At 38.3% G+C, this 14,746-nt stretch overlaps 1 protein-coding gene across 1 annotated transcript; it reads left to right on the top strand.

The window, feature by feature from the left end:
• The first annotated feature begins 1,471 nt into the window (after window positions 1–1,471).
• On the top strand, window positions 1,472–13,810 carry LOC139134464 (glutathione hydrolase 1 proenzyme-like). Its single transcript, XM_070701324.1, has 5 exons — window positions 1,472–1,629; window positions 5,701–5,927; window positions 8,029–8,218; window positions 8,466–8,626; window positions 13,656–13,810. Exons 1-5 carry the CDS (start codon window positions 1,472–1,474, stop codon window positions 13,808–13,810), a joined length of 891 nt encoding a protein of 296 aa, XP_070557425.1.
• Window positions 13,811–14,746: the final 936 nt, after the last annotated feature.

Here is a 14,746-nt window from a genome sequence, read left to right as displayed (position 1 = left end):
AGTTTATTTGTGATGTGTGATAGTGAGCGTACGAGTGTGAGTGCTTTACGAACTCTACAGCGTGTGGAAAGGTCGCAGTCAGAAAAATGTAACAACTTAGTTCGAGTATTGAACCAATGTTTTTGAGATTGGGGATTGGGTCGAGCGGTTTTGTCTGTGGCTTCTCCACTAGGCCACTGGGTGCCGTACGTTGTGAGTACGAACCGGATTGAAACCGCCGTATTTTAGCCTTAAAGATTTACTTATTGACAGAATGTTGCATTCGCTTTGGTGGGGATTTTGCCGAGGGATGTTAAGGGCTAAATTTGTTGCTGGGTGATTTGGTGACATTGTGGCAAAATGTAAGAACACAAAAGATGACGATAAATGTCAAAGTGTTCAGGATTTATACAATCTTATGTTACTACACAGCCTTGTTAGTGACGGCATCTTCTTTCCTTTCTCTGACATCATTTAACTGTAAATCTTGATAAAAGTATAATTATCTGTCACATGAGCATCTTGCCATGGCAACTATGATGCTTGTATCCCTGTAAATCGAGCTTACTGAGGGCAATGAACTATTCCTATTACTTACATATTAGAGATATAGCAAGTTTTGTGAGGGAAAATGTTTAACAGTTACCTGTGGACTACAATAAAAAGTGAAATGAAACCTTTAGGTGAAATTCCAATATCATCATTGTTGTCCACATCTGAACTTTGAAATACCGTATTTGAAGGAAGTACATTTGTATCAACAAGCAAGGGCAAGGGAAATTTTCACCTCGCGTGCAAAGAGAAATCCCGTTAAATTCTAGAGGCACATGTTTTATGATTATAGAGCGAGAAACGTTACCTTCATGGTTACAGTACCTGAATACCAAGTTTCACGCTGTCAGTGTATGTGTGATTTTGATAAGTTTCGTATTTTTATTTTTCATTCAAATTTGTTTCTCTGAATCAGTATGAATACCGGTACATCAAAATTTCATGTTGCTATATAAAATATCCTCGTCATCGTGATCATTTATTACAAGTGTCAACAAAATTAATTACAACATTTTGGCTCACGATTTAATGTGGAAGTGGCCGTTACGCCTTCAGATGATGACGATACACATGTTTGCTTAGCCTTTGCGTATGTGAAACGCATTGTCAGAATTTCGACCGCGAACACTGATATAATATCTGATATCTCTGTTTTTAAAATTACAAGTTGTATCTTAGATTAATCGTATTAGCTGACAATACCATCGTAAACTCCCTCACTGTCACATTCGCTTTATAAAGAAAATTTGAATACCAACCTTGCCGTGCCCGATACATTAGTGTTCAGCAATACCATCATAACCTCCCTCATTGTCATAGTCAATTTATATTTAAAAGGAAATTGCACATAATTTGACTTTGGCTAGTTACCAATATCTACTCATGTCTGTAGACGATGTCTTATGTTCCGGGCTCAACACTCTTTGCGACTTTCGTCGTAATGACAGCAATTTGTGCGACATTAAAGTGTGCCCGTGACTTTGTAAACGTGGACTCACATAACAGTCCCTGCATCAATCCATCGCTGACCGCCGAGGGATTCGTCTTCACACACGCAGTTGTAGTAGCAGACCACAAAACATGTTCTCAAGTCGGAAAGTAAGTAAAAACGTTAAATCATTCTTCAGTGCCTGGGTGTTCAAACCATTTGATGATGAATCATAAATTTGATAATTAGTCATGAATTGGTCATAAATTGGTCATAATAAAAATGTAATTACTCATATTATTGATAAATTTATAATTTATGAATATGAACAGTGTTGAAAAACAAAAATCATATTTCTGTGATCATAGAATAATTACATAAATTCAGAATTTATGCAAAGAAGTTATTACTGTAGATGGTTTAGGCATGTGATGGGTATAGCGAACTCCCCCAATACAATGCTTTACTTATATAATTTCTTTGCAAATCTCTTTTGCTAGTCACATAATTGTGTTTTCCTCCACGTATAACCGCCATTACAGCTACAGTTCTTTTGGGAAACAAGGTTGCCTGGAATAAACCATTATAAACCGTTGGTAAGGGTTGTACACAGAAGAAATGAGCGTAATGTTTCACATTAGTACATTATTTGAAGCTGCAGTTTCTAAAGGAAGGCTCTAATATAGTGGCCAGGAATGGGCTGGCAGAATCGTCTTGCACCTATGTCGAAATTGGTGAGGATGATAAAATTCCGTTACCCCCTTCTCGATATTGACAGGGCAAGTTTTTGTGCTCTCTCTCTCTCTCTCTCTCTCTCTCTCTCTCTCTCTCTCTCTCTCTCTGAAGAGGATGCATTAAACTTAAGTAACATATATCATTACTTCGTACTTGAGTTTATTTGTGTTGTTATACATATATTTATCACATGAAATGGCCCGTATCTCCACCTGTGTGACGTACAGCAGCACAGATAAGAAATCCATATTACTCCTGTTGTACGTCATCAACTGGAACTTTTTTCCTGCAATGGTACTCTTCGTACGTGCACGTCGCGACACAGACCGATCTGTCGTGATCGATGCCGTGCTCGCCTGGCATTTTGATAAAAAATTGACCCCGATAAATCCAAATATGGAAACATAGAAGGCATGCCCAATGAAATTTCGAGTCGCTAAAGCTTTAGCTATTCCCAAGAATCGAATGAGGATACCGTCGATCGTTTTAATGGCTCATTAACGTCACGGCTTCAGTCGTAAGGCTCAATGTGGACGTCGTCGTACCTGGTGATCGCCAAGCGACGTCGTACCTGGTAATCCCGGTTGGCGATAAACCCGAAAGATACACCTCAACGAAAGTTCAACTTAATAAATGAAAACCGTATAATCTTCGGGAAAGCGACATAGAAGGCTCAAGCATAAAGTCATTCGACAAACAACGATAAATTTTCTTCATCACACAAATTATTCCGTTATTGCTCGATCCGAATCAAACCTGCAGCGTAAGGTTGTAGTGAAGACATAAGCTGTCGACCTGTAGCCTTTACTCTAAAATCCTCTGTAAAAATACTCTGTAAAATCCGATGTATTTCGAAAGTTGACTCGGACAACACTCACAACAGAACAGAGTTCCCATCAAGTAACAAAATTGGGATGTACCTGCGGGCGATATATGTGTCACGGCAAACATCAAAGTCCGTAAGACGAAAACATTGACGATCGAGATGGACACCTGCGAATACCGGTAACGGCAGAGCCCACTACAAGCGTATAAGCTTACACTCTGTGTGTCATTGATCTGAATCTTTCGGGCTCGCCAAGGTCGTAAACTTGTGATATTTTAAAAGCCACAGCATCTCTAAGGATGATTACTACTGTTTCGATCGTGTCATTGCATTAACTTCATAAATATAATTGTAAATACTCAAAATACTATTGTTATCAGTCGATAGCGAGGTGAAAGCTATATCCACCGATGGCAGACATGCCTTGGCATCGGTCCAGCGCGAGACAGTGATTGACACGCGCACGTGATCGAATCCGTATGTCTAATTGGTGGAGATACCATTCGATGCGTCAAAATGTAGGCTTAATCGGATTTATGAATGAAAGTATACCTGTAAACATTTGCAAATCTCCTGGGTGACGGGCCGCTTTACTCATTAAATGAAAGTAATCCGCATAAATAAAACACAAAGTCGCGATAAAAATCATGCACTTTGTTACAATAATTTTGATCCATCCACATCAAAGAAATATAAAAAGACTGTTCATGTGATAAATATATAATCCCAAGGAATTTTTATGTTTGACGTCATCATATACTCATGTTTTTCGTCGAGCCGCCCAACTTTGCATAAAAGCAGCCTTGACTTAACGAGTGAACAATTAGCTGCTTTGAAACATCTGTCTAAAGATTGCGGGATGCATGAAACTTAAGTAACAGATACCATTACTTTGTACTTGAAGTAATTTTGTGTAAATATATATATATATATATATATATATATATATATATATATATATATATATATATATATATATCACCCGTTTAAGTTTTCAACTTTCAGATGAACATTATTAAACACCTAATATTATATAGGGCTCGGCCCTTGGTGTCGCGCCAGGGGTTAAGATTGGCGGTGTTATTTGTATTGATTCACGATAAAATGTAATTAATTGTTACTTCTATACGTTTATATGACAACTATGCCCACTTTCCCTCTGATGAAAACAGTTCACGTACGTACACTGACGTAAGCTTACACGACGTCAAACCCTGCAGCAGTGCAGGAATAGATTTTCTGTAATTTGTAAAAATGTTGGACAAAAATTGGCAATTTTTACCATGATAACAGCCTATTGTGTTAAACAAGAGACGTATATGCCATCGTTACCATTGCAATGGTAACCGCACTGCCCACCTTCCACTTGCAAGCTGAAAACTAGAGCGTTCCGTCAAAAAACTGGCAATTTTAATCTACTAATTGACATAGGGGGCGCTTTTCTAAAATTCAATCCCAGCATTCTTTGCGTATGCCCCCGTTCATATGCACGGCAGTTTTCTCCCATTTTCTACTTTTTATGCGTGATATTAACGATATTTTGTATCAGCGACAAGGTGGATAATAACACTTACTGGCTAACAAAAGATATATTTTATAAATGGCATGTTATAAAATAATAATTTGCACGTTTTGTATTTGTTTATTTACGAGTACTCAAAAAAACATGGCGGCGCCCGTAAAGGTAGGGTACACTTCCGGTTAGTCGCATAGTATATTATGAATAAGCGCATGCGTAGTCAGTAAGCCGCTGGCGCGACTATTACTTACTCATGAGGGCTATAGCGCCTGTTTATTACCCCGAGGGTCCGTGTGTTACAAGAAACATATCGCTATTTCCAGAGGCCTTAGGCCGAGGGGTATAGCGATGTGTTTCTGGTAACACACGGCCACGAGGGGTAATAAACGGGCGCTATAGCCCGAATAAAGACCAGGTTATAGGTGTTTTATAACACACCACACGCTCATGTTGTATTATGTTATAGTTTTTAATGTGTTTTGATATTTTGCACCGCAACAATCCATTGCGACAAGTTTACTTGGCAATATTTCCACAGCGGTTACAGTATGGTGCCACTTTCTTCCAAAAATATTCTAAGTATACCTTGCAAAATCCTTGGTTGCACTTGAATCTTTTTTGTCGATGAGCTACTCAAGATCCTACGCTGTTGGAACGGAAAATCTATCTGTTTTAGAGAGCGGCTCGTCGTGTCCGCTCATCCCGGGCGCACATCACGTTCTGCTCGCCCGCCATTGTTTGAAAGCTGCAGACGACACTACGGTCACGTGACCGGTCACTTTTCCAAATTTGGGCAAAACTATTTCCCTAGGGAAATAGCTTTTCAAAAAATACCCTTTGACGTCATTTTTGTAGATTCAGTGGGGACTAGACGTATCTATTTTCTCTTCACGTGACGTATTCTGGCGAATTGCGACACGGAATGAGCATGAGGAGTGTTATAAATTAGATTAGATATACCGAGAAGGAGTAAGGCAAAATAACTCGTTGAACCCTGACACTCCCGGGTGAAGTATAGTATCTACATCTGGCGGGGAGATTTACACCTGAACAGACCATAGGTTAATGGGTTGGATATTGGAGGTTGATGACCGTCATCCATGGGGTTGGAAATTTTGCAATAAAAGACTATCAGAGTTCGTACTTATGTACACACCACAGGGCGATTCTTCAACAAGGTGGAAATGCTGTGGACGCTGCGATAGCGGCTATGTTGTGTACTGGAGTTGTGAATACCCACAGCGTTGGTGTTGGTGGCGGACATTTTATGGTGGTATATAACAAAGAGAAAGGTGTAATTGATGCAATCGACGCTCGCGTTGCAGCACCTGCCTCAGTCCTGGAACGGAATTTTTCTGTAGGCAACAGTTACTGCTCCCCAAGTAATGGTAAGCTCTCCTTAGTTCCCGTCAAGTTTGCCATCAGGTTTTACTCATAAAACATGATAAGGCTGCGTTCACACATAAAGATTGAAGTGGGGTGGGGTGGGGGGGGGGGGCTGGAGGAATCACGATTGAAATCTTATCTTTTTCAGACCCCCGTCAATATCCTCAAACATTTTCAAGCCCCCGCTCCCCCCCACAATTATCATATAGCCACATATTTATTAGGGATGCACGCAAGGAAAAATATACATGTATTGAGCAGTTCTACCGGTAGATATTCAGCACTACCTGTTATTAGCAGTTTGTAGAGCCACATTCCTAAAGCAAATTCTTAAATTAAATTGATTCATTTTTATACATATCAGTGGACTTTTTAATTTGTCGGTCAAAGCCGACTTGAGTTAATCCAACTCGATCCGGCCAGGCCAATGGGACCTGCTGAAGAACACACAAAATGACGATAATGAGTATGCAGATTGTGAATTCCGGGCTACATTTTATGCTAATTATAATTTTTACAAAATTTACAATACAGGAACTTGGTTAAAATATTCCATCAAAGAAACGTTTTAATCTATGAAATTTTTGGTGTAGTAATGGTAAATTTGTAGAAAATAAAATAATTCCATTTAGTCCTACATTTTAAAATTTAAATTAGAGCTTTTACTATTCAAAGTTTTACTTCTGTGTTATTTTACGATGAGACAGTGAAAATTTTGAAAATCAAGCATGGTGACCCCTATCTTCTGCTTTTCCATGTGTTGCTTTACGGCCTGATCTTGTGTACAAGCATACTTTACTGTCATGAGCGACACATGACCCGAACTCAGTACTTCATAGTCAGAGCTATCTCTGTCACTGCCGATAGGCAATGACAGTGACACTGCCCGTAAGCACCAGTAAGACAGTAGCTGTATTATCTTTGATAATTTTGACAATATTTTTGTTCAGGTTATACAACTACATTCTTGTTGTACTTCCTACAGGCTGTTGAACTGTCCCGTATTCAGCTTGCCAACACAGCCTGTGAATATGTACCCCGCATTTGTATCATTGACAAATGACTTTCAGTACGGAATCTAATTCAGTTATCATCCAATATTCATAAATACGTGTTTTAGTCGCCAAACTGAATACTGTGTGTTTCAGCATGCTGTAGCATGTGTAGGGAGACAGCAAGAAACTGTTGTGATGTACTGCACAAAAATATTGAAAAAAATATCAACAGTTGCAGCTTCTGCCTCGATACTAGGCCTATTGGTATTTTTGTTTTAAGAAAATTCATACATTTTTAGATTTTTTCGAGTCAAAAGTAATGACGAAATGGTTCTAGATCTTGTTTAACTATTACTTACATTAGTACAATTGGATGACATAAAAAATGTTATTAAATTTTCATTGAATTACTTATGAAACCATGGAATCGTAAAAAAAGGGAACCAAAAAATGTTCAGTTCCCCTATAGGCAGAGAAAAACTTTCAGGTTCCCCCTCTACTACCCCAAAAAATTTGGAATCCCCCTGAATTCCTCCAGCCCTCCCCCACAGTTTTTTTGTGAACGCAGCCAAATGAATATTTTTGTAACAAACCATTTCAGTAGAAATTTGAAGCTCATTTCGTTTTTTGCGAATTTCATTTCTGTGGGAAAAGAATTCCAAACTTTTGTCCCTCGATACTGAAAAGTTCTTTTGCCTCAATTTAAACGTGGTTCACAAAATTTCTTTTTAAAAGCTGAACTTGTTTTAATTACAGAGATAATAAGGAGAATTGTTTGTGGCGAATTTATACACTGTGACTGTTAAAAGTAAAAGATTCGGAAGATTGGCTAGCGAAGTTGCCAGGTTTGCAGTGTGCATCTTTTAAATATAAAAAGAATACGACTGATTCGTTCGAAAGTTTTCACAATTACACTGAAGTTTAGTCAACTGCAGAAACGTCTCAAGATGGACTGAAGGAACATCGCACAGTTCATGAGCTTCCGTAATCAATGCAATTAGTGTGCTATGGTACTCTTTTAGAACAGCAATTCATAGCAATTTAACATACACATGGCTTTGTAGTTTGCTGTAAAGTTTTGACTATATGCCTGATCCATCCAAAGCAGGATTGTGTATCGCAGTGCCAGGTGAAATCAGTGGTTACTGGTTGGCTCACCAACGCTATGGTAAACTGCCTTGGGTAGACTTATTTCAACCTGCAATCAGACTCGCTTCCGAGGGAATCACGATTGGATCAGCCTTGAAAAATGCCATAGAGAAGAAGAAAGACAAGATTGCACAATTGCAACCGTTGAAGTTGAGTATAATTTGTTATCAGTTTGAATTCCTGAAATGTATGTATGTATGTATGTATGTATGTATGTATGTATGTATGTATGTATGTATGTATGTATGTGCCTGTACGTATGCAGTCGTATGTATGCTTCCATGCCCCTATAGTAGACGGATTGGTGGATTTCCGTGTATGTATGAATAGATAAATGAAAGGTCTGACTTTTCAATTCATCAGTCATCTATTCTGTTCATCACTTGCTTTCCCCAGAAATCTATTAATCAACGAGTCCGGTGAGGTTTACAGAGCAAGACACAGAATGGTTCGACCAAAGTATGCACAAACTTTACGGCGTATTGCTACAGGAGGCATAGACTCCTTCTACCGTGGACAGCTTGCTGAGGATGTTGTCGCGGATATTCAAGAAGCCGGTGGGTACATATGCATAATCAGGCAGATACCAGAGTTAATAATTGAGAACTTGAAAACTATAGTACCAGTATCCGTTGAAGATTCCATGAGTACGCGTATGCATTTCGTATGAACAAGGGCTGAAAGGAAAGGTTCCGTTTTGCTCTGTAGTATAGACATATCCCAACTCAGACCTGTCCTCTGTGTGAGAGTTAGTGATTGATACGACACTTATGCACTGTATTACAAAACTGTCCTAATATAGGTGAATGAGGACCGAACAGACATTAACAGCAATAAATTTATATATATATATATATATATATATAATATATATATATATATATATATATATATATATATATATATATATATATATATATATATATATATATATTCGTTTGTAGGATATTACACACGTACCAATCTTCTGGTTCAAATAGTTTATTAAAACAGCACAACGTTTCGTCCTAAAAGTAGGACTTCCTCAGGTGCTACAGATCAAAAAGTTTCAACACGGAGTAAGTCACAGTGATATTTAACGTACAAAAGTTACATGTCGGAGAAAATACTAAGTGACAGTATGGTGAAAATACAGGAGTTGTTTCTTACCTATTTGAATGGCTCAGATGTTGAATGGCAATTGGGAGAATGTTTGAATGTGTATTTATAGTGTGGCTGGGAGGGCGCTAGTGTTGGAATTTGAATAAAGACAATGGGAGTAGCTAGCTGTGAATATTTAGGCCGTCAGGTGTTAATGTCTTTAATTTGGAAATCCACAAGGATTCAGCTTTTTTCGAAGCGGGTCGTCCATTTTATTGATTTTCACAATGCCAACTATTGAAACGTCTTGGATTGTGTGTTGATCTGAATTGAAATGGAGCGCTACTGGCATGTTTGAGTTACGACGGATGGTGGACAGATGGTTATTGAATCTTAATCGAAATTCTGTTTTGGTCTCTCCTACGTACTGTTTTTTGCATTTATTACAGGTTATAAGATATATTATGTTTTTGGACTTGCATGTGATGTTTTGTGTAATAGTGTGAACTGTATTATTTGAGTGGCTATGGAAACTGGTGGCATTTGTCGAATGTTTACAGATGTTGCAGCCCTGGTTGAGCCACATTTGTAGAAACCTGCTGGTGCATCGGACTGTTGTAGTTCACTGTGAACTAATAGATCTCGCGGGTTTCTACTACGGCGGTGTGCTATGATTGGAGTTTCAGCGATGGCACTTTTACAACGGGGTGATTTTTGTAATATATTGAAGTGAGTTTGAACGATCTGTTTGATGTTTGGGTGCCGAGGGTTAAATGTAACTACAAAAGGAATACGTGTTTGGTGTGGTTTTATTTTGTATTGTAGGAGGGTGTTTCTAGGAATTGATTTGGCCCGATTTATTTGGTCTATAACCAAGCTTTCTGGGTATCCCCGCTTGATTAATGATGTTGTCAATTCCTTTAAGCGGGTGTCCCTCCAGTCATGCCTGGAGCATATTCTACATATGCGGATGGCTAATCCATAGGGTATGCCTAGTTTTGTGTGCCTAGGGTGTGATGACGTAAATGCCAAATGTTGATTCGTGTCTGTGGTTTTTTGTAGAAATCTGTTTCGATGTTGCCCTCTTTATCCAAGTGTTGCGAGATATCAAGAAAAGGGACGGAAGTTTGTGAGAGTGTCATGGTAAATTTTATGGTGGGGTGTATAGTGTTGATGAATTGATGGAATGCATTGACTATGGATTTATCATGTGCCCAGATGGAGTTGATGTCATCTATGAATCTGGCCCAATCAAGTGGTGTTTGTGGCGCTTTTTGTAAGATCTGAAGTTCCAATTCGCCCATGAAAATATTAGCATAGCTAGGGGCCATCTTTTGGCCCATCGCTGTGCCGAACACCTGTAGAAAGTGTGAGTTATTAAAAGTGAAATTGTTGTTGTGGAGAATGAGTTTGAGGAACCTGATTATTGTTTTTGTGGGTGGAACCTGTTGTCCAGTACTCTTTGGCATGCTGCAATACCTCATCTATGGGAATGTTGGTGTAGAGCGAAGTGACGTCAAAGGTGGCGAGAATACTTCCTTTAGGTACTTGCCCAAGGTTTTGAATACGTTGAAGGAAGTGGGTTGTGTCTTTAATGTATGAGGGTAGTCCGATGCACCAGCAGGTTTCTACAAATGTGGCTCAACCAGGGGCTGCAACATCTGTAAACATTCGACAAATGCCACCAGTTTCCATAGCCACTCAAATAATACAGTTCACACTATTACACAAAACATCACATGCAAGTCTAAAAACATAATATATCTTATAACCTGTAATAAATGCAAAAAACAGTACGTAGGAGAGACCAAAACAGAATTTCGATTAAGATTCAATAACCATCTGTCCACCATCCGTCGTAACTCAAACATGCCAGTAGCGCTCCATTTCAATTCAGATCAACACACAATCCAAGACGTTTCAATAGTTGGCATTGTGAAAATCAATAAAATGGACGACCCGCTTCGAAAAAAGCTGGAATCCTTGTGGATTTCCAAATTAAAGACATTAACACCTGACGGCCTAAATATTCACAGCTAGCTACTCCCATTGTCTTTATTCAAATTCCAACACTAGCGCCCTCCCAGCCACACTATAAATACACATTCAAACATTCTCCCAATTGCCATTCAACATCTGAGCCATTCAAATAGGTAAGAAACAACTCCTGTATTTTCACCATACTGTCACTTAGTATTTTCTCCGACATGTAACTTTTGTACGTTAAATATCACTGTGACTTACTCCGTGTTGAAACTTTTGATCTGTAGCACCTGAGGAAGTCCTACTTTTAGGACGAAACGTTGTGCTGTTATAATAAACTATTTGAACCAGAAGATTGGTACGTGTGTAATATCCTACAAACGAATTTATCATAACCACGCCACCGACAACACTGGGGACAACCTGAAAAACCACAGTCGAACATATATATATATATATATATATATATATATATATATATATATATATATATATATATATATATATATATATATATATATATATATATATATATATATATATATATATATATATATATATATATATTGCTCGAAATAAACTTGGGACAACCTAAAAACCACAGTCGTATATATATATATATTGCTCGAAATAAACTTTTTTCCCTGATAGTCCACTTCGGCTGCCATTTTCTGAAGTTGGTAGTCCAGTGACAATGGTTGGTAGCCCATGTGTATTTTAGCTCAGGGGTATCTTTTTTCGTTAACCAAACAAGATTCTGCTCATAAAGTGAATTTTCTAGTCACTTGATGTGAATACTTGCACACCTTTAATACCAATGGAAGCAGGTATAAAGGAAGTTAGCGATACTCAACAGTTTGATGACCTATTGACAACCGGTTTCACTGTCAGAGTCGTATGCAAATTTTGATAGTCGTCATGACAACGATACAACCTTCTTAGCACTAAGACATATTATTACACCTCACTCATTCAACGTGCACTGCCATTGGTTAAACACGACTCACGTGACATGTAAAAGAACGTGATGATGCCCTCTGCGAATGTGATGATGCCCTCTGCATTTGATATTCCATGGATGACGTCATTTTACTTACTGCGCATCCTTTCTGCGCAAAACAAATTGTCGTTCGCTTGTTGTACTTTGCAGTTGGCAACTTATGGCTGCGAAACGTCATGCAGAGCTGTCACCGGCACAGTTAGACGATATTTTGATGCAGGTAAACAGCAAACGAACGAAAATGGCAACAAGGAATGCAATTTCTGTGTTCAGCGACTATACAAGCAACAAATTTGGATACGCCACCGAGGAGATCGGCAAACTTTAGCGGCAACCCTAGACTCGGCACTGACAACATTTACGCTGAGGTTCGGACTCAGAAGGCGAACTGTACTCGAAGAAGTCTTTGTGTTTTTGTTTCTTTGCATGTTTGCTTGTTCGGTGTAATAAAAATAATAACACATGAGAGCTTTGGCAAGATCACGATTTTTTGCCTGCCCTCGGGCTGGTGGTCATGATCGAAATACTGATGATGCCCTCGCCTACGGCTCGGGCATCATCAGTATTTCGATCATGACCACCATCCCTTGGGCAGGCAATAAATCGTGATCTTGCCCTCGCTCTCATGTGTTATTATTTAACTATAGCTGGGCTAAAATGGAGGAGGCATATAATTTTTGTGTAATTGTGATTGCTATATTATGATCAAAATGCAACAAAATGCATTTTCATTGGCTATCATTTCCTGTGCCTGTCATTGAAATACGGCAGTTCAGATATAGAAACTTTGTTGCAAAATTCCGCACGGTCGTCTTCGTAATTCGCATAACAAAGTCATAGTTTGGCCTTTCTGTGTCCAGCTGGGTTTGTATTGCATTTAGCCGGTCCCAAAGTGACAGACTTGCAGGTCCAGAATTTCAGGTCCTGGCCTTTGGTAGTCCATGTGGGCTACCATTTCATGGATTTTGGTACCCCCAGAGAAAAGTTGGTAGTCTGTGGACCCGGGACTACCGCTAATTTCGAGCCCTGTTATATATATATATATATATATATATATATATATATATATATATATATATATATATATATATATATATATATATATATATTGTTATATATATACTGTTATATATATACTGTTATATATAAATATGTTTAGTATATGTATATATGTATTTACATGATCGTCTGCATATATGTATATGTAGAAACATGATAAAAAACATCTATGTGCATTATCTTTTATGTAAAATAGCATGTGCGTACATTTTGTTTTGTCCAAGACCCTTTCTATCAACAGTTGACTTCAAAAAAATTGTCTAAATTTCCGCCGGCAGAGACTGCGTCGTGGACGATGACTGGTCACTCTCATAACTCACGTCATTTTCATGAGGGTTATCACAACAAATCTTTCATTTTTCACCCCTCCCATTACTGTCTCGACAAAGATGTGAAACTACATAATTAAAGGAGCACTTTATGGCTATATATTAAAGTGCTGAATTTACTACATTTTATTCTAGGTGGAACCATTAACCTCGATGACCTACATAATTATCGGGCAAAGCTGTCAAGGCCGTTGAAGACCAAATTAGGGCCATTTGATATGTTCACAACGCCGCCACCATCAGGTGGAGCTGCATTGATGTTCATAATAAACATAATGAAAGGCAAGTAGTATGACAGATATGCTTTAGGCTATGTTTTATCGATAAAAGAGCTGCTCTGTTAACGTATAATTATTATTATTATTATTAAAAATTGTTTAAAATGCACTACACATACGTCTCAGCACATTGTACATAGCTGTATAAAATAATTTAAAAATACAACCACACTAAAAAATTAAAACAGAAAATTACAAATAAAACTGAGTAAAAAGGTAGGTTTTCAAACTGCGCTTAAAACTATCTACACTTCTGGCGGTCTTAATTTCAAATGGCAAATCATTCCATAGTAAGGGTGAACATACTGAAAATGCTTACTGTCCATATGTCTTGTTAAAGTTGCCACGGGGCTGGGTTAAACATAATTTGTCACTCGATCGCAGGTCTCTGGCAGGTACATATAAATCTAAAAAATCTCTCAGATAAATAGGTGCATTTCCATGGATAATTTTGAATGTAAGCAACAGAATTTTAAATCTGATGCGGGCCTCTACAGGTAACCAATGTAAATCTTTGAGAACGGGTGTGACATGATCGAATTTGCGCGTACGAGAAACTAACCTCGCCGCAGCATTCTGTAAAGACTGTAGTCGAGCAAGTTGTCCTCTAGGGATACCAAACAAAGACTGTTACAATAGTCTAAGTGAGAGTCACAAATGCATGGACTAGTTTTTCAGTTGTAGATCTGTCAAGAAGTTTACGAATCTTACTTATTCTATGCAAAGAGAAGAAACCATTTCTGCACAACATATTGATATGGTCAGACATGCTACCGTCCTGACTTAAAGTAATGCCAAGATTTCTGACTGAAATTGAAGGGATTATGTCGCATTGACCAATTCTCAGACTGTCTAGCTTTGTCACATCAGATTTTAAACGTGATGAGAAGTGAATAACTTCAGTTTTGTTGTCGTTCAGTACAAGCATATTAGATTTCATCCAGCTGC

The sequence above is a fragment of the Ptychodera flava genome, chromosome 6 (assembly GCF_041260155.1).
Source record: "Ptychodera flava strain L36383 chromosome 6, AS_Pfla_20210202, whole genome shotgun sequence".
Lineage (NCBI taxonomy): Eukaryota > Metazoa > Hemichordata > Enteropneusta > Ptychoderidae > Ptychodera > Ptychodera flava.
This window is presented reverse-complemented; position numbering and strand designations above follow the sequence as displayed.

What these genes read in the sequence shown, in the direction of transcription:
- LOC139134464 (XM_070701324.1), top strand. Translation starts at nt 1,472, where the DNA reads ATGACAGCAATTTGTGCGACATTAAAGTGTGCCCGTGACTTTGTAAAC. An exon ending in ACATGTTCTCAAGTCGGAAA is followed by an intron (nt 1,630 to 5,700) that starts GTAAGTAAAAAC and finishes TACACACCACAG; the next exon opens with GGCGATTCTTCAACAAGGTG. An exon ending in GCACAATTGCAACCGTTGAA is followed by an intron (nt 8,219 to 8,465) that starts GTTGAGTATAAT and finishes TGCTTTCCCCAG; the next exon opens with AAATCTATTAATCAACGAGT.